Source organism: Acanthopagrus latus, chromosome 22 (genome assembly GCF_904848185.1).
Source record: "Acanthopagrus latus isolate v.2019 chromosome 22, fAcaLat1.1, whole genome shotgun sequence".
NCBI classification, from domain to species: domain Eukaryota; kingdom Metazoa; phylum Chordata; class Actinopteri; order Spariformes; family Sparidae; genus Acanthopagrus; species Acanthopagrus latus.
In genome coordinates, this window is record NC_051060.1 from 209,512 (window position 1) to 237,109 (window position 27,598).

The 27,598-nt window shown below is 41.7% G+C and overlaps 1 protein-coding gene and 1 long non-coding RNA gene across 7 annotated transcripts in view; both read right to left on the reverse strand.

Moving 5' to 3' along the window:
- Positions 1-14,744, reverse strand: part of rev3l (REV3 like, DNA directed polymerase zeta catalytic subunit) — a 130,100-nt gene extending 115,356 nt beyond the window's left edge. For all 5 annotated transcript variants that reach the window (XM_037087058.1, XM_037087057.1, XM_037087059.1 and 2 more), the window contains exon 1: positions 14,238-14,744. In XM_037087058.1, the coding sequence (XP_036942953.1) occupies positions 14,238-14,376 (139 nt within the window). In that variant the 5' untranslated portion in view covers positions 14,377-14,744. The remainder of the gene's footprint in view (positions 1-14,237) is intronic.
- Positions 14,745-15,746: 1,002 nt separating this feature from the next.
- LOC119012525 lies at positions 15,747-25,770 on the reverse strand. 2 transcript variants are annotated; one of them, XR_005072506.1, is made up of 5 exons: positions 25,212-25,770; positions 18,797-18,829; positions 18,610-18,725; positions 16,596-17,080; positions 15,747-16,240 (listed from the first exon to the last, which is right to left on the reverse strand). It is a non-coding gene; the product is annotated as an uncharacterized LOC119012525 (long non-coding RNA). The 2 variants fall into 2 exon arrangements; XR_005072505.1 differs by lacking the exon at positions 18,797-18,829.
- Positions 25,771-27,598: the final 1,828 nt, after the last annotated feature.

The following is a 27,598-nucleotide window of genomic DNA, read 5'->3' on the forward strand; positions in this document are numbered from 1 at the left end:
GGCTCAGATGTCCAACGGCCCTCCTCCTCAGACTTCGCATGTTCAGTCAGAGCAGACAACATCCGCGTGGCTCCGAAAGCTTCCGATGCAGCTGAACACACCAAACATACTTGTTCCCGACCTCGTCCGAGACGAGAAGCCTGGAATGATCACGTCCATTATTGGGCACATCTTGAACAGTCTATCATAAACCTGGCTGGCCCCTCTCAACATACTCCTCATTATTGGCAAAGTGGAAGAAAGACAGGATGATTTTGAATCTGTTCCTAGGCATCACTTTCCCAAATCCTGCTGTTGATGTTGGCCAAAATTCTGCCCAGTAATACTCAATCTCTGATTTATGTACCAAGCCCATGCTCAAATGGAGTGACAGGAAGGCTTTCATTTCATGGACAGTTACATAATACCATTCATGAAACCTTGAACTTGGCATTAGTACATGTGAGCTTAAATACTGATGAGCATACCGATTTGTCTCCATTGTTATAAGATTCCAGGAATCATAAGTCAGAAAGAGGGACAAAAATCTATAGCTTGAATCATTGCTAAGCTCTCTGTCACCACAATATCCAAATTGCTCATCAGAGGGCTTTATGCATTCCTGATATACTTCCTCATCTCTCAAGTAAGCCCAGCCACCATTACCATCATCATCATCATCATCTCCAGCCCTCTTCTGCCTTCCCCTGTTGCCTCTTCTACGTCCACCTCTCCTATGGACACTGCGACCTTGTGTACCCCCCCCATTTCGAGAAGGGTTGAAAGACTCATCATAACTACTTTCAGCCCTATTCAGACCACCCCTGCTGCCCCTATGACACCCATTAGCCCTTCTACGAACACTTTGCCCACGTATCCCCTCGCTATCCCCTCTAGTGTTGGGAGAAGAGTTGGACTCGTGTGCTTTGTGCTTTGAGAACACCGCTGCCGCACATGGAGGCTATGTGACCGTGAACACATTGAAGCATGACGTACTTCTGAGCTAAGGTCTAAGTACGGGATGTCTGCCAAAGAGTGGTGGGGAGTATGAACGACATATAACACTCTATTCGGAGAAGTGCTGTTTTGTTCAGTACCGCGGGGTGTCGCAAATTTGCGACTCTGGCGCATGGGTTAACATCGCAGGTGTTAGTCCCTTTCATAGATATTAAGGGTGTAACGATTTCGATTTTAAATCGAAATCAACTGAAATTAAGTCACAATCTCGAACTTCGAATAAAAATCTGGAATCGTGACTCCCGGTTATGGCGGTCATCTAGATAGATGGCTCACGCTGCTCTGACTTAGCCACTATCATCTCTACTAAAAATACTAGCAATTGCAACGCAACTTGGTAATATAGGGTGAGCGTGGATATTATAATGCCGAAGGCTGCCATATCAAGTAAAGGGAAGAGCGGAGGGGAGGGCTGGTGGCTTTAAGCTCAATGAAAACTGAGTTTTCTTCAAGATTTGATGGAGTTATGGGAGCAATAGAAAACTTGAGGAGAGAGATAAACGCCTGCACAGAGCGAGTGTCGCAGGCAGAGCTGCAGATATCAAACGTCGAGGACAACGTAGTTGGTATGCAGGCTAAAGTCCATACGTTGGACTCCAAAAACAAGACTTTGGAGGACAAGCTCTTACTTGGAAACCAGATCCTGTTTAAATAACCTGAGACTGGTGGGTCTTCCAGAGGGTGCCGAGGAATGGGACCCATGCTCTTTTTTGGAGAAGTGGATCCCGCAGGTACTAGATGCTGCAGTTAATATTGAACGGGCACACTGAATCAGACTGGTGAGGAACTCAAAGGTGCCACCGAGAACGCTGATAATGAAGTTTCTCAACTACAAGGACAAGCCGGCAGTTATGGAAGCTGCAAGCGCTAAAAAGGACAGCCGCTACAAGGACCGGCAAGTACGGTTTTACTCTGAGTTGGCTACGGGAATACACCAGCTGAGGAAGAATTTTGACCTAATGCACCAGGAGCTGCGCAACTTGGGGATCCCACACAGAGTGATTCACCCTGCCAGGCTGCTGGTAACATGTAAAGACCGGACTCATACTTTTCAAACGCTAGCTGAAGCTCGAGAGTTTATCAAAAAGATCCAGGAGGACACCGGCGGGAGTTAAAAACAAATGGTAGATCATTTGAGTACAGTAATATAACACCTGAATTATGGCACTGAAAATCACTATTATGAAATTGGCTTTACCTGTGTTCTGAAAACATATTAGTATTCTGTAGGTAATTTCAGTAAACAATATATTGTCTAATGGCAGTCACATGAAAAAACGCACACTAAAATGTTTTGGGCTTTTGAACACACATTAAACATAGGATACATTTGATTTGTGGGACATAGTTTACAAATAAAAAATGTTGTTGGGTATAGAAACAAACACGCTACATATGTTGCAGGCAAGTGTTAATTATTGTTATAAGAGAACAGCAGTGGGGTTTTTTTTGGTTAGAGGTTAACAAAGGGTGGTTTGACTGATCCTCATTAAGTGTGGAAAAAACAGTGATATCGGGAGTCAAGATGTTTTCAGGGGGGCTCTCACGAAAATGGGAAAGGTAATGTAGTTCATGTTCAGTGTGTTGGATACGTGTTCAAGAATCCATGTCTGTTATGCTCCTCCGCAAGTTTTTTCTCATATTGCAAGGGAATCTATCATTGTCTCTTGTTAAAGATGTCTCAAGGAGTAAACCTTAACTTTGTTGCTTGGAACTGCAGGGGTCTACAACAAATTAGAAAAGCTAAACAAATCATGAATAAAGTAAAGAAAATGGATTCCAAAATAGTGTTTCTACAAAAAACGCATCTCTTAGAAAAGGACACCATTAGGATACAGAGGAGGTGGCAGGGTAGTGTTTATACAGCATCACTCTTTACTGATTCAATAATGCGCACACACGTGTCACAGTGGAGCTACTTCGGGTTGCTGAAGGGCAGATGGCTCCGTCTCGGACCAGCAGGGGGAACGCTGCTGTATACCCCAGAGAAAGTGTGCGATATCATTTTGGCCTGTTCAGTTTTGCACAACATTGCATTAGTGAATGGAGTGCTTGTGATGTGCGGCACTGCCACGATGCCGATCTCCATCTCGGAAAAGTTTCTCTTCTTGCCAGTGTCTCTTCTCTCCATGTTTGACCTCAGTGGGCGAGGCCTCTGAATCAGGAATATTTAAGGGCGTAACATGTTAATGATGATCGAATTCAGCCGCTGCATTTATCAAGACCCGATCATTCGTACGCTGGGATTGGTCAGATACGAATGTTTCAGAAATCACACGTGTGTCCTGTCGTAAGACCAATTCTGCACTCAGATCTGCACCCGCAGATTTCACGCAAGATTGATAAATGAGGGCCATTATATATAGATACATATCTTAAACTCATACAGTACAAATAGTTAATGTGGACATACGTGAAACCGATTTATTTAAAAAGATATAATAAAAATGTATCAAACGTGTGCAAAGTGTCTGGAATCCAGAGGAACTTTGTTTCACTGCGTCTGGCAGTGCAGAAAGATTACAATATTCTGGGAAGAGGTAAGAGCTATAGTCGATAAGATTATTTCAAAACAGATCTTACTGGACCCTAAACTTTTTCTGCTGGGCCTATACCCAGAGAAACATAATTATAGTAGGATTGAGCAGGCATTTATAGACCTCAGCTTGCTTTATGCTAAAAAATGGATAAGTGGATAAGACAGATGTTAGCAAACCTTCCATTAGAGAGATCAACTTACATATTAAGGGCTAAACAGCATGTATTCGAGGACATATGGTGCCCTTTCATCAACTACATTAAGGACTTCGATTTAACAGAAGTGGATGACTAGTCTTTGCGGACAATGCAGATTCCAATCTTACAAGATTTTTGTTTTCCTATATTTTTGTTTTAATTTGTACTAATTATTATGTAATAGTCAATTTTATATAGATTACCATTTTCCCTAACAGGAGAAGCATTTCTGTTCTGTGTGTTGTGTTTTGTTTTGTCTTAAAAAGTTAAATGCAGCAGTGAGTGAAGATGAATGAATGTAAAGGATGTATTTCAAAATGTTGAAAACTGAAAAATAAAATAAAAACCTTGTGGGATAAAAAAAGAAAAAAAAATGGAATCTCCGATGCTGCCACACCCCCAAGTCACATCTGGTGGGCTTGCCAAGCGAAAAAAACCCCACACACGTGTCAAAGTGCTGCGAGTCAACCTCCTCTAACTTAGCTACTAGCTAATCCAGTAGCTATTGGCTACAGCCAGCAAAATTATAGCATGATGTTACACCATTCCTGTTCGGCTCCTGGACCGTGGTCGGGAAGCACAGGGGAGATGATTTTCTCCAGGGCCAAAGTTTGCGTTTACCTTCAGGGTGAACCGTTCATGTAAGTTGGTCGGAAAATAAATCCTGGGAGCTATCGTCTTTATTCATAAGTCAAGAAGCAGTCTGTATTGTACACTTTATTGCTGTCGCTTCTCCTTCCTCTCCCATTCATTCACTGTTCGCAAGTACGCAAGCTCCCTCACTCTCGCTCGCCCACTTGCATCTTATGCACCTTATGCACACATACCTCACGCACCGCCCTATTCCTGAAAGGGGCTGGCAACTGCTGATGCAGGAGACCCATCAACAGAACTTGAACCCCCTCCTCTTTCACTTAAGTCGCCGGTGTGGAAGTATTTGGGATTTCCAGTGAGTTATGTTGACAACGTTCGCATTGTCGACAAAAAGCCAGTTTGCAAGATCTGCAGAAACTAGATGGCAGGTTATTTTGTTTAAGTTTCCAACTGACTGAATATTTAAGTTATTGTTACATTATGTTCTTAATAAAAGTTTTTAATTTGACAATTTAGTGTGGTACATTGCAAACAAGGGTCAGATATTGTATTGCTTAAAAGTCTAGTCTAAACATGGCATTGCAACCTGTGCTTTAAAAAAAAATAGTAGTGAAAATTGAGAATCAAATCGAATCGTGACCTTAGAATCGAAAATTGAATCGAATTGAGGAATTGGAGAATCATGACACCCCTAACAGATATACCCACTACTACAGATGAAAACTATTTTTTTGTGTGTGAGAGCATGTGTGTACATCCAAGCTGCAGACACACATCCAAGCCTCATTAACATCCATGCTGAATGGCACAGCATGTTAGGTTCAAAGCACTCTCCCACTCCAGCAGTGATTCAAACTTACTTCTGCCTGCCAAATTCTTCCATTCTTTTTAAACAAGGTCTTAATCTACCTTGAAACACTGCAGAGTTCTCCTGCAGCAGTGCCAGTGGCCAAGGGGGAACAAGAGTGGGAAATGTCCCTCTCTCACCAGCTCAGTGGGCAAAGTGAGGCCCCTCCTCTTTCTATCTGCAGCAACAATGGTGCAGGAGGCTTGACACTGAGGGGAGGACCTGAAATGACCCAACACTTCAAGGAGGAGCTAACTGTGGCACATCCTGAATACCCTCGTGGCTTGTGATACTCACAGGGCAGGTGCTACATTAAAAATCTGATTTAAATACAAGTTTGTTCCCACATGTGGACATCAGTAGGCATACATTGCATGGCATGTATCACAGGGACAGCTATAAATAACATGGAGGGTAAAAAGAATGGACAGGCATTGCCCTTGTGATCAATGATTTTTTGACCACTGACTGAAAAAAGACTCAAAGAATGTCTTGAACGAGGTTGACAGTTTGTCTTACAGGAGAGAATCCAACAGAACAGACTGAAACATGGCCGAACCAACAGACAATATCATTTGTTAATTGTAAGAAAGAGTGGGCAGGGAACTCCAGCAGCAAACCTACTCATTGACACTTACTTATATGACTAGGAGGGGTCATTCTCAGACAGCAGAATTTATAACATAATTTAAGCCATCTAGGGTAGCACAGTTTCGTTCCACAATTTTCCTCTCACATTTTCACAATGATTACTATACAAACCACAATGTAGTGTCTCTGGGCAAGCCACTAAAAAGTGCTTTGAACTCCCTGTGGCAGATGGATACAAAATCCCCCAAATGACACTGCAGGTATGCACAGTAATTTACAAGTTTCCAGTGGTGGAGAAAGACATCCAACAGCTACAGATTTGAAAGTCACCCATCCCACCTGACCAGGTGTGAATTGGGGTGACAGGAAATGCTTTGGGGATACAGATTGCTGCAGTGTCTGGCCTGTGCCGTCAACAGTAACGCGTTCAGATACCCACTGAAGAGCTGGAGGGAGCTATTATAAACATCAATCAGATTGATTGGGCCGCAGCAGTGGCAAGGACACCTAGACAGCTGCTGTACACTCACAGAAAAGGAAATCACCACCAACTAGCAGGTAAGCAGTGCTGGCTGTGGCTGGCTAGTTCAATCTGATGCAAACTCCTTTAGAAGGGAACACATTATAGCCACTAGTGTATTCTTCAGGCATGAAAACGAGTCAGGGGTGAAAAAGGTGAGCATTTTTAATATTTCATATTTAAAAGCATCAATCTGATGCATTTTTAGAGAAAAATCAAGCAGAATTACAAGACAGTATGAATGTATAATAAAGTATCTATCAGCGATGGGGATTCGAGCCTGCGACTCAAACTCGAGTTGCACTAAAGTCACACACACAGAGACAAAGACCTGACTTGGACTCGTGTTCAAAAGACTTCAGACTCGACTCGGACTTGTGTTTTGAGACTCGTGAACAATTATTATGTTTTCTTTTTTAGGAGTACTAATATTGAGGAAACTCTGAAACATCCGACAAGCTTAATGTGATTCCTTCCTTTTTTTTCATGGTAACCATGGTAACCATATTACGCATTGGGTGTGCACCTCGCCGCTGATGACTATGGCAACCGGTGGCATACCTGCAGCTGCCATTTATGATTACATTTGGTTATAAAAACAAGGACCAACAAAAGGAGCGTTGACTGCAAAGTCTGCAGTACCCGAATCAAGGATGCTGGATCCACCACATCAGATATTATCAGGCACCTGAAAACTAAATAATGTAAATAATGTAATTAAATATAATCTAAATAATTCAATCAAAAATTAAAATATGTGCAAGGTCGTGTCTGTGTGTCAGGCTGAGTCCTGGTGGGGAGTGGTCAAACTGAGTTCTGGTTCAGGAGTCTAATGGCCTGAGGAAATACCAATATTTTCCTGTTATTCTGAGTTAGTCTATGTCTCTTTTTAGCAACCCTCTCTATAATCAGAAATAAAAGATTGATATATAGCCTGCATCATTGGTTTAGATCCAGTTCTTCTCTCAGAAACATGTGGTTCCTGATGTGGTTTACTACACATAAGAATGTTAGCTATATCATACAGATCTTGTTACTATAATTCACACCAAAATCTTTCCATGTTGTTCATCTACAGGTTTTCTGAATTCAACAGAGCAAAAAAAAAGTGGCCAGTGGCAGTGCAGAGGGACAGAGCAGCCTTGACTCTTTCTTAACAAAACCAGGTGTGCAGACAGACAGCCAGGGCCATCCCAGGGGGTATATCTATATTTCTTAGATATAGCTGTGCAGTATTCTCAGCAGATCGGATAGTAACAGATGACAGAAGGGTCATTACAGCCAGAAGAGACATAAGATTTTAATTTTTTTAGAGACTTGAGACCATTTCCACACAAGCTTCGGCATTTATCAATCTGGACGTGAGCGGAAGCTACGCTCAGATCTCTCGTCAGTTCTGAGCTCATGTACGCAAATCTGAGTCTGTTGATCTGTGGTGCAGCCCAGCAAAGTCTGGCTGAGTCTGAAAATAATTATCAAACAAACCTCAGCAGTCATTAAGCATAAGCAGTCAAGTATTCAGAACAGATCAAAACGAATCAAACAAAATTAAAAAAATTAAAATTAAAAAAGCCCATGTTTTTACTGATACCACTTTTTTGTAAAATAAAATATGATAGGCCATTTAGCCTAACATGACAACTAGTTAACGGAATACCTAATAAGCCCACTGGCAAACCCTGCTACAGAGCAGGAGCGCAGATTCAGTAGTGCGCATACACGCACACGGGTCACAGTGGAGCTGCTTCGGGTTGCTGAGGGGCAGATGGCTCCGTCTCGGACCAGCAGGGGGAACGCTGCTGTATACCCCAGAGAAAGTGTGCGATATCATTTTGGCCTGTTCAGTTTTGCACAACATTGCATTAGTGAATGGAGTGCTTGTGATGTGCGGCACTGCCACGATGCCGATCTCCATCTCGGAAAAGTTTCTCTTCTTGCCAGTGTTTCTTCTCTCCATGTCTGACCTCAGTGGGTGAGGCCTCCGAACCAGGAATATTTAAAGGCGTAACATGTTAATGACGATCAAATTCAGCTGCCGCATTTATCAAGACCCAATCACTCGTATGCTGGAATCGCTCAGATACGAATGTTTCATAAATCACTCTTGTGTCCTGTCATAAGACCAATTCTGCGCACAGATCTGCACCCGTTTTCACGCAAGATTGATAAATGAGGGCTATTATGTCTATGAATACACATACTCATACAATACAAATTAATGCAGACATACACTATATTACCAAAAGTATTCGCTCACCCATTCAAATGATCAGAATCAGGTGTTCTAATCACTTGGCCTGGCCCCAGGTGTATAAATTCAAGCACTCAGGCATGCAGACTGTGAAACAAGACATTTGTGAAAGAATGGGCCGCTCTCAGGAGCTCAGTGAATTCCAGCGTGGAACTGTCATAGGATGCCACTTGTGCAACAAATCCAGTCGTGAAATTTCCTCGCTCCTAAATATTCCACAGTCAACTGTCAGCTCTATTATAACAAAATGGAAGCGTTTGGGAACAACAGCAACTCAGCCACGAAGTGGTAGGCCACGTAAAGTGACGGAGAGGGGTCAGCGGATGCTGAAGCGCATAGTGCAAAGAGGTCGCCGACTTTCTGCACAGTCAATTGCTAGAGAGCTACAAACTTCATGTGACCTTCAGATTAGCCCAAGTACAGTACGCAGAGAGCTTCATGGAATGGGTTTCCATGGCCGAGCAGCTGCAGCCAAGCCACACATCACCAAGTGCAATGCAAGGCGTCGGATGCAATGGTGTAAAGCACGCCGTCACTGGCCTCTAGAGCAGTGGAGACGCGTTCTCTGGAGTGATGAATCACGCTTTTCCATCTGGCAATCTGATGGACGAGTCTGGGTTTGGAGGTTGCCAGGAGAACGGTACATTTCAGATTGCATTGTGCCAACTGTGAAATTTGGTGGAGGAGGAATTATGGTATGGGGTTGTTTTTCAGGAGCTGGGCTTGGCCCCTTAGTTCCAGTGAAAGGAACATTGAATGCTTCAGGATACCAAAACATTTTGGACAATTCCATGCTCCCAACCTTGTGGGAACAGTTTGGAGCGGGCCCCTTCCTCTTCCAACATGACTGTGCACCAGTGCACAAAGCAAGGTCCATAAAGACGTGGATGACAGAGTCTGGTGTGGATGAACTTGACTGGCCTGCACAGAGTCCTGACCTGAACCCGATAGAACACCTTTGGGATGAATTAGAGCGGAGACTGAGAGCCAGGCCTTCTCGACCAACATCAGTGTGTGACCTCACCAATGCGCTTTTGGAAGAATGGTCAAAAATTCCTATAAACACTCTCCTCAACCTTGTGGACAGTCTTCCCAGAAGAGTTGAAGCTGTAATAGCTGCAAAAGGTGGACCGACATCATATTGAATTCTATGAGTTAGGAATGGGATGGCACTTCAGTTCATAGAATGAGTAAAGGCAGGTGAGCGAATACTTTTGGTAATATAGTGTATATGACACCGATAGATTTAAATAGATATAACAAAAATGTACCAAACATGTGTACAAATGTCTGGAAGCCAGAGGAACTTTGTTTCAATGCATTTGGCAATGCAGAAAGATTAAAATATTCTGGGAAGAGGTAAGAGCTATAGTCAAGAAGATTATTTCAAAACAGATCTTACTGGACCCTAAACTTTTTCTGCTGGGCCTATACCCAGAGAAACATAATTATAGTAGGATTGAGCTGGCATTTATATAACGTTATCTAAATCCGAGCCGCCGATGCAACAGCCACTGCGTGAGATGGGCGTGGGTGCCGATGACGTGCACTGTCGTGCGATCCACAGGGATGTTTTAAAACCAGGAAACAGAGCTGATCACAGTAGTCAATCCATCACTTCATCCACGGACGTCAAGATGAGCAACTGGATAGCCACTGAGATCCGGTTTCTGTGGCTGTCTTCATTGTCCGCTTGTTGTTGTAGTGGCAAGCTACCCTTGAGCAAGGCACCGAACCCACATATGCTCCCCCCATTAAGACTCTCTGTTGCTACCTACGAATGGATGATCGGATGCATTCTCTCCTGATACTGATTGGATACTCAACTCAAGATGCTTGACAATATAGAGTACAGATTCAATACTGAATTAATAATCAGTTACATTATCTATTTTTTTCAACATTTGCCACCACATATTGATTTTTTATTTTTGGAGCTGCACATCCCATTCTCACTTACTCAAGACAGCTTACCAGTCAGTGAAAAGCATAATGTTATATACTCCAACACGGTGGATGGCATTCCAGTTTTTAGTCTGCCAGGAATACTAACAAAGAAGAGGAGGAGGACTATTCAATGCAGTTGGCTTGACCATAACTGCCTCTGCAAAGAAGACGGCTAGCCTCATTGTCAAGAACAACCTATGTCCTAACCAACCCTTCGAGGGCTGTTCAATAAATGCAGAGCCCACAGACCCAAAATCCTGTAAAATATCTCTTCCTCTGATTTAACATCGTGAAAGTCTGAACAAGAAGACAGGACTCAACTCAGAGCAGAGACATCACAGAATGGGGATAAGGTTGGGACTTATGTTTGTGACACTCCTCTACAACCAACGTAGCTCCCTGAAACGACACTGGAAAATCATGACTACAAATGAAAATCAAATTCAGTGACACCATATAAACAAACGGGGTCTCACTGGATTATAAAGTAATTAGAAGCAATGGATTGCAAGTTAGGGGATGATAATTGAAGCAGAGTAACTGACAGAAAGAGGGGAAAGTGAACAGTTTGGGGGACAATGACCCTATGCCTAAAGAGCCAAAGATCTTTTGTATCTGCTTATTATTCTATTAATGTATACAGGAGGAATCCCTTCAGATGGCATTAAGGGTTCCTCTAGAGAAAGCAAAACCTGGGGGAGGGGGCCAGAGGGAAGAAAAAGGCCCTTGGTTTCATACCTCCCAAGTGTCATGCTTGGCCCCCCTCATTCAGGTCAATTGGTCATGCACTTCCTCTCTCTCTCTCTGCTCTTGCACACACTCAATAAACACTGAAGTGCACATATCCAAGCGAGGGGACCAAAACATTGTCCCCTGCTGTCATGGGGCCCAGGGCCTGTCAGTGTATCTGGGCCCAACTTGTCTACATCCTGGTTGGAGATCAATTATGTCAGACCTCAAAAGGTTTGCTCATCAGCAAGTCTTGTGTGTGAGAAGAGGCTTGCTGTGGGAAATTTTCAACCAACAAGAAGTCCAATGAAGTTGTTTTATTGTCATAAGCATAATGCGATACTGAGCATGATAGGTGTATGTTTCTGATTCTGATGTACAGTATGTACGCAACATAGTCAGACTGGCCAAATGCTAACAAAGAGAAGGGAGGGGAAAAAAACGGGAAGCAAGGCATCGAATTACACAGATTTGATTGGTGGGTGTGTGCAGGGCTTAGGTCAGGGAAGGACAGGGAATACAAGGCCCCGGTCTGTAGGCACAGCCACATGGTGCAGATGCACTGCTGACCACTTACACAAGGGTAAACATACTGATGAGATAAAAGCAGACACACATTAAGTAAAAACAGTTCATGAACGCCTCCCTTCAGGCCAGAAAAAAACAAAAATCACCATGAAAGCAACAGGAAACATCAAAAAGAAACTCCTTTCAGGGAGGCGTGGCCTGTTTGTAAGCTACAGAAAAACAGAAAAAAAGAGATCCCTCTCACTTCAATGTGTTCCAGATGGTGATGTCATCTGATTTCTGGAAATGCAGAGCAGACTGTGACTCTGGTTTGCCACAACCTGAGCAAGAGGAGAGTCAAACTGTGCAAATGTATGGAGCACACACCACCACACACACAGTACAGACACACTAATTTATCATTACTGCAACCTGAAGCAAAACACAGTCAGATTCAAATCACAAATAATGATGAAATAATTGAATATGTTTAATGCCACACATTCAAGAATGTTAGCCAGACAGGATCAAAGGAGCAGGCATTTCGACAGTGTTTAAACATGAGTGTGTGCCAAGACACGTAGCTTAACATTTACCACAAAATCGAGGGAAAGTGAAGCATTGTTCCAACAGTCATCACACCTGCATCAGTTAATTAGTGTTTCCTCCCTGGTTGTCTTCTTCTTCATGTCATAATAGGCAAGTTTTATAAATACCATTAATAATCACTGCAGTCTGTGTGGGCGATTTTGTATTTTTGCTCGACTAATGACTACAATTCATCATTATCAATTAATTTTCTGACCATCAACTTTTATTTGACTGATTGTTTCAGCTTGAGACCAAACATCATTCAGGCTCTGAAAATTGCACCACTCAATAATGCAGCATTCAAGCAGGACCAGTAAATGAACAAAGTAAGATTTTAACAATAATACAATATTATAATGTATCTAAAATATCTACGAAAATACAAGACAGTACGCAGGCTAGTGTAATCCCATATCAGTATATAGTAGAGCCTAACAATAATGCTGTGCACACTGGGTTTATTGTGGGTGGATCAATGTTGATGAATTAGTTCTCAGCATACATCCACTGACAAGCTCCCCATGCTGCCTCTGCTGCAGTGTGTGTTCAGCCCTCTCACATCAGTGCAACCGCATGCGAACATGCAGCTTTTTGTCAGAACCAAATTAAACCTGACACCCAAACCCCTGCCCAATGTCCTCCATGTCACTGCTCCATACCCAAGTACGTCCTGTTGGATGCTGCTCTTGGTTGCCCTGTGGGAGGGGAGCACTACCACAGCATAGGGGACATGTTGGACTCCCATTAACCCAGCTAAAAATATACATCATACTGCTGTGGTGTTTTCACCTGTCAAACAAGGTTGAGGAGAGGGAACAGACATTGCAAGCGGATTTGGCTGGGATGATAATGCTGTGCCATTGGGTGGAAAATTATTCTATTGTTTCGCAGTGTGGGGATCAAGGTACCCAGAGTGCTCGGCTGTAATAGATCTATTACAGGGCTGGGGAAATGCCACATCTCAAACCAAACAGCATCACTCACATCTAAAGGAAATCTCAGCCGGTCATGTGTACACAATGTCCATGGAAATCTTTTTTTATATGAGGAATCTGCAGTCAGTGCATAGGTCTGTCTTTGTGTACTTTATGTATGTCGAGGTTCACAATGGCAGTGTGCATTGTACATTTTCATACCACATAAGATTCTGTTCTGACGTGTCTCCCTCATTCTTACATGCTGCATATTATTGTACAGTCATGACGATTCATTCCTTTCAGATTGCACTATCTTCTATAGAACACAGAAATGACTACCTAATGCTTTTACAGAACAACAAATTTGTCCGCATCTGTCTCAGTCTCTGCATTTGACATATCATTTCCAAGACCGATTATCTCCCTGAAGTCGCTCAATTTCAGGTGATGTACAACGCCTTTCATGTTTTCATCTTACCAGTCTTTTTACTTGTTTCACACTAAGTAAAAAGAAACAAAGCTCAAAGAGGATGCACTGTGTTACAGTGTCGGCTGCCCAAACTCCACAGGTTGGTATAAACACATAAAACAACAGTAAAGAGAAATATAAAGGCTGGCCCCGAATACCACATGTGGCAGGTAGAGGCACAGGTCGAGCCCTGGAGCCAGAGGTGTGCGCCACCACCATGCCTTGACGGAGCTGGAGAGCGAAAACAAAGCGGATTCGTGAGGAGGGGGAGCAAAAGAGGACTCCCACCGCTACAGGCAATCCGTGTGCAAAGTACGCCGCATTGGTACATTGTGTCAACACCCCAAATCATCTTCCTTCGGTCATTTTATGCGCTAGACCTGTTAGATTTCCTCTAGACAATACAGACGGTGCGTGTCGGTGTGTGCGCCTGTCCAAACAAGCCGCCACAAACACGGAACATGCGCGACGAGCACTGCGAAACAGCACAGCCACCATTAGCTGAACAAGAACACCAATAAACAAAATAAGAGTTAGCTAACCTGCAGGCGTTGCTCCAAATATCCGTACCACCGGTACTTTCTTCACGTCGCTCTCCCTGAATTCAGAGTAGCAGACATCCAGGTCTTTAATGGGACTTGCCAGATAGAAGTCTGCGGTGACGATTCGCACCGCAAACATGACTGTCGTGTCCGTCCGAGGAGACCCGAGCGACAGAAGAGCCAGAAATTACTGTTAGGAGTTCATACGATGCGGGGACCACGGTCGCCAACTGATAACAGCCGAGGGGGGTGCTGTCACGGAGGTACAACAACGACAAAGCAGAGGGAATGGCCAGTTGTGTCCCATGAAAAAACGCGAACAAAGATTCCTGCGACGCCCCTAGCTTCCACCGCCGTCAACGTTCAGTTGTGGCCGGGGAGAGCTAAACTCGACAGCGGCAGGTCATCGTCGGACGCTCCGCAGCTGTCGGGTCCATGTTGTACTTTAATTATAGCCGTCCTTTATTCTCTTTCTACATTGTTTTTGTTTTTCAGCCAGGAAGACGTTCCACAGGCTTCTGGTATGCAGCGTTATCTTCCAAAATCACGCATTCGAACGAGTCCCGGCTGGTCCCATCTGATCCACAGCTCCGCTCCTGCATCCGAACAGGCTAGTCCACTTTAGCACGTTAGCTAACCTCTCAGGATGCATTTGAACAGTACTTCCGACGACATTTTCAGAATAAAGGCAACCAGCACAGTCATTCAAAGCACCAGAGTGAAATTGATTTATTTTGTAGGATTTGGCACAGATGTTGATAGCCAGCGGTTCTAGATTGGGAGGGGGGCACGATTGCTGTCCCTGTCGACTGCCCAGCCTAATGTTAAGGCAGTGTACGGACGTTTGTGTCACCAGCAGTGACTTTAGACACACTGATACTTTATATAATTAGCAGTAATATATGGAAGTATTATGTTATATGAATATGTGTATATGGACAAGGACATTTTTTGGTAATTTGAAACGAAATAACCGGAATCAAAATTTAAAACAAACAAACAAAAAACAACTTAGACTACTAGCGGGAATTGCTGGAGCCAGATATAGAAACTGATTTTCACGCGTTTTTTTGTTTTGTTTTGTTTTGTTTTTTTTTTTGTTGCTGTAAACGTCATACATTATAGCTATGACACAGGACACATGGGCCGGCGTATATATATATATATATATATTACACACACACACACACACACATATTATAGATACGTTTATATATCAGAGAAAATTAAAAATATATAAATCATGTAGAGTATCAATATGATTCATATATATATATTACATTATATATTATATATATATATATATATATATATATATATATATATATATATATATATATATATATATATATATACATATATATATATATATATATATATATATATATATATATATATATTACACACACACACATATTATATATACATTTATATATAGATAGATAGATAGATAGATAGATAGATAGATAGATAGATAGATAGATAGATACATTTATATATCAGAGAATATGAAAATATATATAAATCATATATAGAGTATCAATATAACTCATATCAGGTCAATGAGTGAGAAATGAGAGAGAGAGAATCATGAGTGACTAAAACAAAACCTGGATAACAAATGGGGACGGGAAGGAAGTGGAATGCCTCTACATGCTCAGACATGTGTAACAAAGCAGAGAGAATAACATGTAATGAAAACGTAATGTAAAGATACATTCTCAATTTAACAGAACATAACACATCCCCACCCCAAACCATATTTACACATTTACAAAACTCACCAGAGTTTCACACAAGTTAAAAACCCTGAAAGAGAACTGTCTTGTTGAGCTTTTTCCTTGTACTCCCTTTCTGCAGTTCAATAGTGGCTAGTTTTGAGATGTGGTGGAGCAAACTTATTTATTATTCTATTTTCTTTCTTCGTTCTTCTTAGTAGCCTACATTCATTCAACTCGGATTCCCTCTTACAGTCGATCGGACACGTGGTGCAGAGTGAGTGCCTTAAGAGAGAAGATTAATATATATATATATATATATATATATATATATATATATATATATATATATATATATATATATATATATTAACTTTTAGACTTGAATGAGGCAGACTAACAGGTGACTAACAATGATTTGCCAATTGACTGCAGAATAAGTCTGGACTCACAACAGCATTAAGATGATGATAACTGTGTTCTAATAGGAAATCCATGGCAATTACATTTTAATTTGAATTCATTGCAAATAAATTGAATTCTATCACTATTTGTTAACTATTCTTACTTATCCCAAACTTACTCTACTCATTGATGCATAATAAATCACATACAATCTTGTTTTTCCCAATGCACTTACCACAGTGTATTCCTTAAAAACAGTTTCTAAAGAAGTCTGATCAGCATATCAAGCTGTTTGTGTCATTTTTGCAATGTTGTCCTTGAATACAGTCTTCACCATGGTGTGCTGTGCTACATGGGGATGCCCCAGTCGCTCTGAGAAATTACTGTCTGGCTTCCTCAAAGACAGAGAAAGGAGAAAAGCATAGGTGGCTAAAGTCAGAAGGAGCAATTTAACCACCTTCAAAGACTTAAACAACAAAGAAATATGTGGGCTAATTATATTCAAACAATGCATCTGCACTTCCGCAGACTTTCAAATACTACACCACTGGGAAGTTTAAGATTTTTTTAATTAAAAACAGAGAACACAGAACAGGAAAAACAATGCAAAAACCAAGGGAAGGGAAGGACAAAGACTGGTTCCTCCCTCTTGGAGCTTCCAAATGCAGAGGGTGTGTTGGAGAAGGAGGTTCTGGCACTCTCAAGCAGGCTTCCATCATGCTGTGGAGTAAAAGAAAAGATCACCAGGAAGTTTATTAGGTTGAAGTTGCGGATTGAGGCAAAGAATAATAACTCAAAATGACACTTAAAAAACAACACTTAAAAGATGGCCATCTTGGAAGCAACAGCCAAACCAAGATGGTGAAAAAGAAGAGTGGACTAGGTTCAACATCAAGCAATCCCAGAACAGCTGAAAGTGTTTCAGGATAAAGCCAGCATCACAGACCCTCCACCTACCTATATCCAGCAAACATCACTGTTCCTCCAACTACCAGAACCCGACTACAATCATTAACAAGAGACCTGTAGCATCCTTGTCATCATCACTCCTGAGCTATAAGATCTTTGGTCCTTACTCCTCGGTTTTCCTGATGTGCAGCGTGCAGCATCAATGCCGTATGATTACTTAAATTACTAATTAACTATATATTAATTACAGCTACAGTTACAGCTAATATACATATCATAGTAATATACAGACTCATCACCCATGTCATAAGGCACACTTAAGGCGCAATCTAAGACAATCCAGTTCAACTGCTCTGCCATAGATTCTTAATTTATCAAACTTATATATTTCTAGTTTTAGCTGACATTGTCAAATAGTGTCTGCTGTGCTGGGATGCATTATATTCATCAGTGTTCCTGATATTTTGCCCGCTCCATTAAAATACTTGAAGGCAAAATATAAGCAACAGTTATTGAGATAATGCAGTCCAGCACAGCACCACCACCCATTATGACGTTGACAAATAAGAAATGAAAAAAATGATGATGTTGCACATGTGTATCAAATAATATGGCTAATATCAATAATTATGTTTACTATTATTCCTTTAATAATATTGCAAGGTAATACCCATTTAGTAGTGACCAACTGATTATCGGCCACCGATATATCGGGGCCCGATAGAACGGTCCAATTTCTATCGGGGGTTCTATCGTATCAGTGAAATGATGCACCGATAGAAAAAAAAAATGACAAAAGCACTGGTGGTGTACTGATTCATTTTGTCCAGTGGGACGCACTGAGCTTAGCCAGAGACTTTGGCTCAGCTCACATTTCAGTGAAGTCCCTCAGACACTGACTGATAGCATGGTGTTTATTTAGATTTGTTTAATTATTTTTATTTATTTATTGAAAGTTCTGCTACATCATTTATTTTATTTTTGTTTGTGTGCCTATCTGCACTTTTTCTCAACTAGACTGAACAAGTTCAAAGGTTAAATGTCATTTAAAAAAAGTCTGTTAGACGTTAAAAGTCTTGAATAAAGACACTGGTTTAAGAAAGCATCTGTCTGTACTACTGTCACTGTCTGTACTGACTGTACTATTGCATAATCGTATCAGTGCAAAATCTATGCACAATCCAAGGCCTGTTTTCATTCCAGCTCAAAAACTCACTATATCGGTTGCATATTGGCTATCGGTGATTGCACCCCCTGTAATATCGACTATCGTTATCGGGCCAAAAAATCACTATTGGTTGGACACTACCATTTAGTATGATTTATTGTGCCTGACCCACCTTACGTTTTCAGTCTCACTGTGGTCCACTCAGTATTCCTGGCCTGCAACATCACTGATGCTGCACAGCAAAGTGCTCCTACTGTAGGTTCCAAAATGTACGCAAGATATCATCACCTGTTAGGGACATTTGTATAGTATGAGGACTGCTTGAAAACATTGCATTCATTATGTGTTTTCAGTCTTACCATTGTCTACTCAGCACTCCTGGCATGCAGCACCTATATTCGAATATAAAATAAAAACTTACAGACCTATTATAAGTAGGCTATTGAATAAGTGTATGGGCTGCAATGTACAAAATAGCTCTCTCTCTCTTTTTTTTAAAACTTTGTTTATTAAGGTTTTTTTTACAAAAAGAACACATACAAACAAACAGGAACACTCAGAACAGAGTCCCCACCCCAAAAAGTTAAAATAAATAAATATATAACTACATAAATAAATAATAATAATAATATAAATAAATAGATAAAGAAGGATGAGTGAATCAAAGACAACGTAAGATAGGCATATCATGTCGTAATAAGGGGCATATTGACAAAAAGAAAAAAGAATGTTACAGAAAAACAAAAAAAAAAACAAAAAACCATTAAGTACAATACATACAGGATATTATTTAAGTGGGTTGTCATCTGAATACAGTGAAGTCAGTGGTTGTCCTAATTAACTTGGTTCATCCAGCTCTGATTTCTCTTCCACATATCTCAGAAAGGGTTGCCAAATCATGTTAAATTTACCAGTTGAACCTCTAAGCGTGTGTTTTATTTTTTCCAATTTCATATAATATAAAATACTTCTGATCCAAAGTGTGTGGGATGGAGGGATGGCATCTTTCCATTTCAGAAGGATTAAGCGAAGGGCGAGCAGGGTACAGAAGGCCAGGAAGTCACACTGGAAATTGTTTAGACCGTAAACACTGGACGGCACTCCAAAAAGAGCTATGATGGGGCAGGGCGATATAGACACCTCCAGGACCTCAGAGAGTGTTTTAAACACTAAGTCCAGTAAGTCGTCAGCTTGAAGCAGCTCCAAAACGTGTGTATATATGAGGATGGGGTCATTTTACAACGGTTGCACGCTGGATCTATGTCTGGGAATTTCTCTGATAGTTTCTCTTTGGTCCAGTGAGCTCGATGTAATATTTTGCATTGTATTAGTCCATGCCTTGCACAGATAGAGGAAGTGTGGACTCTTTTTAATATTGCATCCCAAGTTTCATCAAGTATGGTCTCACCCAAATCCTGCTCCCATCTATGTTTAATGGTGTCAAGGGATACGTTTCTTTGGGATGAAAGTGCACTGTATAGGCTAGATATTATACCTTTAAATGACTGCACAGGTGCCAAAAGAGAGTCAATATCAGAGCTCAGGGGACATGCTGGGAAATGAGGCAGCTGTTTGCGGATGAAATCACGCAACTGTAAGTATCGAAAGAACTGCGCATGCGGAATAGGAAATTTAGTACGCAATTGTTGAAAGGAGGCAAATGAACCATCTATGAAGAGGTCCTGCTGTGTGCGCAGTCCTCTGTTTTGCCACTGCAGAAACACGCTGTCCTGAAGAGAGGGGGGAAACGTGATTTGTATGGATTGGGGATCTCAGTGAAAAACTATGCTATCCATAGTGCCGGCGGACCTGCTTCCATATTGTAAGTGTTGTTCCGACTAAGATATTTCTTGTATATGGGGCGGTGTCTGAGGCTAGAGGTGCATAGATTAATGCTGACAATGAGGACGGGGCACAGGATCTGGCCTCAAGAGTACACCATGAGGGAGCGTCAGCACCTGGATCCTCATATAGCCAGTGAAGAATAGGTTGAATATTAGCAGCCCAATAATACAACAGAAAGTTGGGCAGAGCCATACCCCCTAACACCTTTGAACGTTGTAAATAGGCTCTGCTCAATCGTGGACTCTTATTACCCCAGATGAAGCTGGATATTAGAGTGTCCAGGCGTTTAAAAAAAGACATGGGAATATATACTGGAAGAGATTGAAATAGATAGCTAAATTTGGGTAAAACATTCATTTTAATAGCATTTATTCTACCAGCAAGTGACAGATGTAGAGGCATCCAGCGTTTAAAATTCTGCTCTACCTTGGTTACTAGTGGGTTGAAATTCTCTTTGAAAAGTCTGCCTATACTGTTTGTAATTTGCACCCCCAAATACGTGAACTGATCAAGAGTAACCTTAAAGGGAAATGTGTGGAAAGAGTAAGAGCGGGCCAGGGAGTTAATAGGAAACACCTCACTTTTCTGAAGGTTTATTTTATACCCTGAGATTTTACCAAAGCTCTCGAGGATGGAGAGGATCCTGGGCATAGATGTGTCCGGATGCGAAACATACAGAATCATATCATCTGCATAAAGTGAAATTCTTTGCTCAATTCCCTCCCTGAATAGGCCAATCATTGTAGTGTCCTGTCTTATTGCAATTGCTAAAGGTTCTATGGCCAATGCAAAAAGTAGAGGCGATAGAGGGCAGCCCTGCCTTGTACCACGAGAAATTGCAAAGTGCTCAGAGTGCATCCCATTAGTACAAACCGAAGCTACTGGCATGCTGTATAAAAGTCTGATCCAATTGATAAATTGCTTCCCAAAGCCAAATTTATCTAGTGCATAAAACAAATACCCCCACTCCAGCCTATCGAAGGCTTTTTCAGCATCCATGGACATGATAAGCTCTGGGGTGGTAGGATCTGAATCATGATAGATAATGTGTAAAAGTCATCTAATATTAAAGAAAGAAAATCTATTTTTTATTAATCCCATTTGGTCAGGGGAAATTATCTGGGGTAAGAATTTATCTAATCTCAATGCTAGCAATTTGGCTAAAATCTTGACATCTACATTCAGTAATGAGATGGGACGATAAGAATCACAATGAATCGGGTCCTTATTCTTTTTCAGGATCAAGGATATAGATGCCTCTCTTAACGATTGGGGCAGTACACCTAAAGCAAGAGACTCGTTATACATGTTTAGCATGTGTGGGATTAGGTGGGTGGAAAATCTTTTGGAAAAACTCAGGTGGGAACCCATCCGGCCCCGGACTCTTGCCACTCTGAAGTGTTTTTATAGCCACATTCAGTTCTTCAGCAGTAATGGGATTTTCTAATACGTTCTTAGACTCTTCATTAATAGTGGGCATGTTCAGATTTTGAAAAAAAGTGTCAAATATTGGACAAGAGTCATGCTCAGAGGAATAAATTGAACTATAGTAGTCCCTGAACGTATCATTTATTATTTTATTGTCATGTGTAAAACCATCAGCTGTTTGAATCTTTGTGATAAGTTGTGAGGCAGCCGCTTGTCTAAGTTGATGGGAAAGAATCTTACTGGCTTTGTCACCAAATTCAAAGTGTGTATGTCAGGATCTCCAGAGCATGTTCTCTGCTTCACTGGTTGATAATGTATCAAATTTATTTCTCTCAAGCAGAAGCTCCTTCAATAAGTCGGGTGAGGGGGAGCCTGTATAAGCTAGCTCTAGTTGCGAAATTCGGGCAGTTATGTCTGATAATTTTTGATTAGCTTGCTCTTTATTAAAAGATATATATGAAATTATCTGGCCTCTCAGGTATGCTTTTAGTGACTCCCACAAAGTTGTGCAAGAGATGTCCGGAGAAGAGTTAACCTCAACAAAAAATCCTATTTGGTCAGATACAAAGTGCACAAATTCCTCCTGAGATAATGCAATGGAACTAAGTCTCCAGCGGGGTCTAGGAGTGTTGTGCGCAAACCTAAGAGTAGCTGTGAGAGGGGAGTGGTCTGATATGACTATGGCATTGTATAAACAGGCCTCGACTGAGGAGAGTACACGATTATCTACTAAAAAATAGTCAATACGGGAGACTATACAAGAAAAGAATGAATTACTTGGGCAGATTTAGACCGATTGGAGGGGTTAGTTGAAGACCTGTCCAAAACTGGATCGAGGCAGCAGTTTAAGTCACCACCTAAAATTAAATAGTGGGAGTTTAAATTGGGTAGACTATATAGCAAATTAGAAAAAAAATTAGCATTGTCCCAATTAGGTGCATATAAATTAGCTAGTATCACAGCAGTGTTAACAATATAACCTGTAACAATTATGTAGCGGCCCTGAGGATCTGCAATGATGTCTGAAGGGGTGAACTGCAGCGACTTATGGATCAAAATAGCTGTGCCTCTTGACCCGCTATTAAAGAAAGAATGATATGATTGTCCTACCCAGTGTCTGCGTATCTTCATGTGATCACCTTTGTTTAAGTGCGTTTCCTGCAAGTAGGCAATTTTTACTCCCAAGCTATCAAGATGAGAAAGAACCTTATTTAACTTGGTGGGTTTCCCCAACCCACGTACATTCCAACTGGCAAAAGTTATTGATGTTCCTATGGGGCTTGGTAACCTATTAGGTAGTACCATAAAATAGAGCTGATACGTAATATGTCTCAATGTCTGCACATAGTTTGACTCCCACCGAGATCATTTCAGAAAATGTACTTTGCAAATTATCAGACAAGAACAAAGAAAAGAAAGACAAAGTAACAGAACAAAAAGAAAGACAAAAACCACCCCCCCTTGCACCTCCCCAACTACAAGATCCCATCAAATGTTCTATTAACATGACACTCAAAGGCGTCGCAAGCTAAGGTCTGGTCTATACATTAATTTCAAATCTGTCAACATTTGTCAGGAAAAGAATCAATATCTACAAAAAAGTAATCCTGTTTTGCTCTCTTATTACTATAGTAACAGATTCAGTTTATAGATTAAATTATGAACAATACAACTCTGCATATAACAACACTCAAAGTCTAGATGCTTAATTACATTTCACATTACAGAGTACAGTCAAACAATGTGTGTACTGGCAGCATGTAATATACAGTAATTGTACCGTCGCAGATAATGTGAAACTTACAGTGCCACATGAAACCATATGTGTAACTTGTGATGAACGATAGCAACAGGAATAGAAAAGGAGCAAGAAACACACCTGCCTGCCGTCAATATAACTAATAACTAATGGCAGCCATACTTACAGTTCCATAGCGTGACAGTCCCACATAGAGTAATGTCCCAAGGAGACGGCCAGCATAGAACATCTATGGCACATGGCTTGTTTTAATTAACGGCAGTACTTCTTGTCCCGGAGAGAAAGATGCAGGTTGTATCACTCACTTGGGTCGGCAACTTGGGTCCCACGGTTAATGAAGTCCAGTGCCAGGTCGGGATCCTCAAAAGTGTGCTCCTTACTTCCTGGGAGAGTGACACGGAGCGTGGCCGGAAATCTTAGCCCGTACTTGGCTCCCTCTATGGATCTCAGCCTCTTTTTCACATCTCCAAACGCTGCCCTTTTCTTCATAACCGCGGTGGTGTAGTCAGGATAAATATGGAGCATCTTTCCTTCGTACATCAGGGGGGCCCGAGCGGACTTGCGTAGTATCTCATCCCTCGTATGAGTGTAGTGCACGCGCATGATAAACACACGCGGGGGGTCCCCGGGTTTTGGTTTTGCTCGTAGTGATCGGTGGGCTCTGTCCAGCAGCGGGGCTTCGCTTAGATTCAGTATATCTTTCAAAAGTTGAGACACAAACTGCGTGGGCTGGCCCTTTTCAAGCCCTTCCTCAACACCAGTAAGCCGCAAATTATTCCGCCTGGAGCGGCCTTCTAAATCTTCACATTTTGCCTGTATCTCCCTCACATCACCTTGGAGTTGGGACACAGTGGCGCAGAGCTCGGTAGTACAGTCACCAGTATAATTGGCAGCTTTCTCCAACTCCTTCAGTCGGTTATCATGTGATGCTAATGAGGCCTGCAGGCTAGTGACCACCACCGATAGATCGTTCCTCACCGAGGCAATATCCAGCTTCTGAATGGCTGCTCCAATCTTTCCACAAAGAGAATCCTGGAGGGAGCTGAGCGAGTCAGAGAGCATCTTCGATGTGAGAGTATGGCTGCCAATCGAGGCCTCGGGTGAAGCCGGGCCAGCCGCAGCGGCCGACACAGTGTCTGGTTGAGCGGTGTTACGTTGTTGTTGTTTCGCCGACTGGTTTCGAGTGTTTGGCACCGCCATTGTGGTCTTAAAATGGTTTCAACTTGTTGTCAGATATTTTAATAACTTTGAGACATAAGAATGACTTGTTTTGACAGTTATATTAAGTTTTAAAGAGCGACCTTGTCGGAGCTTGCAAGAGACGCGTCTACATTCTAGCACGTGCAAACCACGCCCATCCTTAAGATCAATGTTGACTACAAAATAGCTCTCTTAAGCTAGAAACTTGTATTGACGATGGTGTTGAGTCAGTGCAATGTGGTGGTGAGACATTATGAGTTAATTTCATTATCAATGTCCTCATATCATAAGATTCACCCGTCATTCCTCAGCCTTAATGATATTAACTTCATGTTCAATTATACAATTTACAATTCAACCTGTTGCATTTATCCAGTATGCTATCTTAAACTTTTATCTGTTAATATTACCTGAATCTTCTAATGTAGACGGGGACAATCCGCCAACATCCTTAATTACTCATGTCAATTTAATTCCGATGCACTACTGATGTGAAAATATCATTCTTTAATCATTTTAACTTGAACAAGTGCTGCTCCTACCGTGTTCTCCATAGGAATTACATTGAGTGGAAGTTAGCTTGTGCTAACTTTCGGGAACTTTTGAGGGGCTTCGTGCTCAGCCATTGTTGTGAAAAAAACAACCACTACATTGAACTGAGGTGGCGCCGCTCTATCTCTGTCGGACTCTAATGCACAGGTGGTGCTATGACTGAGAGGTGACTGACGCCAGGCTCACTTAACGCTGTCTTACGAGACTATCAACCAGTAGCGTAACATCATGGTGACTCGCCCCGGTACAAATATTTTTTTGTGCCCCTAAACAAAAGAGCACGCTCGTGCGCACTCGTGCATGCGCGCGCACACGCACACACAGCCACTCCAGAGAACTGCTGTTTCAGGGGACAGTCGGGAGTACCGGGATTTTTCCCGGTGGGCCGATAAATAATGGGCCGATGGACTGACGTTGCTCTGTCGACGCAGTCAAGAACGTGAGAGACTGGCGATAAAATAAAACGAAGCTTCAGCGTCAGTCCAAGGAGGACAGCGACAGGGCCAGGCTGCCTGGTGAAGGGAGGAAGAAGGCTAGGGAGGAGCTTGAGATAAACATGTCCTGCAAGAGATGAGAAGTTTGCCGAGAGTGCTGATTGACTAAATCGTTTCCTTCGCCGCAACAACTTCACTTGCAGAGGCTGGCGAAGTTTGTGACATTTGCATCCCGGATTTTTATGAGGAAGGAATTAAACGCCTGACTCAAATTGCCGCCTGGTCCCAAATAAACGCCTGGTCTGTTAAGTGATTGAAATAATAAACGCCCTGGCTATTATGTGGTATTTTACCGTATGATAACTCTCCCGGCGCTGAAGACACAGCAGAGAGGTGATGAGATGGGACTCATAATGACTGACAGGTATCAAGGCCACTCAGCCTTACCTTACCTTCAGGGGCCCGGTGCAGCTGCACCGGTTGCACCGGTTGTTCCTATAGTAACAAATACACACAGTAATAAATATGTTAAATTATGTGTCGAATTGTACTGCACCAAAAGTATAAACTCATCTCTTGCTCAGTACATTAATAAATGCATACTATTAAACCACATGTAATTAACTACTGTTGCATAATTATTTAATTATTCACGCAGTATGTGCTTGTAGTATATTGCTAGATAATGGCCATTCTATCATCTGGGCTTTTAGTTTGATAATTCGTACTTTTTCTTCTGGGTCACGTGAGTGTTTTTTCAGAAAGAAAAACTGCTCAAAAATGAAATTGAAAATTGGATAATTTGTTCTCTTAATGTCCCATTGGGAACCCAAAACCATAAAACGAAAAACTATTATTATTGTTATTTCGTTAATAATGTATTAATCTCCATCCATCCATCCATCATCTGTACACATTATATGTACGCCGCTTAATCCTCTGCAGGGTCGCGGGGGGGCTGGAGCCTATCCCAGCTGACTTAGGGCGAAGGCAGGGGACACCCTGGACAGGTCGCCAGTCTATCGCAGGGCTATGTATTAATCTGATAGTTTAAAACAAATAAAGGTTTGTTTTTTCATACTTCGATTTTATGCTCAGATTTTGAAAAAACAGAGAATAAAAACGGGCCACGATCGTCCGAGTTAAACTTGATTTTGATTTTTGGTTTGTCCGATTAGTGTGACCCTGAAGTTATTGATGTCTTTGTGTTGCACTGGATAAGCTGTAACTGAGGAGGATGCCCCATCGGTTGAATTAGCAGATACCATTTTTGCAAAATTGTGTGGTTTGGAGAAAGTGCCAGAGTTGAGCCAGAGGAATTTGATGAAGGAGCAGTTACAGGACCCTTAACTTAGGTCTCCTGAGAGAAATGGTGGCATCCGAGGGGGAAAGTCTGGAGATGGCTGAGGGTTTTTTTCTTTGGGGAGATGTGCTCATGAGAAAATTGTCAGGCTTGGACAAAAGAGAGGACTCAGATGCAGAAATGTCAGAAGTAATGTCAGGTTTTATTGTTCTGTTTTGCAGCTCTTTAGTCAGAATGATAAATCAATAGTTATGAAAATCTGAAGGACACACAAGACGAACAAGACATGAAACACACAATAACTGAAAGCGCTCCCGAAGGAGGAAAATCTACTCTGATATAAGATACTGAAAATATGAAAAATTATAAAACAAAAAACACTCCGAAGAGGAAAAGCACGCAGGCTATGAAACTTATCTTCACTCACTATATTCAAAAAGGTACAACAAAAAGCGCTCCAGAAGGAGGAAAGCAAAAGGCTATAAATAAAGGCTAAACTGAAACACAAAACCCTAACCAGAAAAATATCAAACACAAAATCACTCTACTAGAGAGGACAAAAACAGAAAATAAAACGTGACAATGCTTAACATGAAAGACAAGGCAAGACTGTGGAACAGGGCTTCAGTAGACGGCAGGA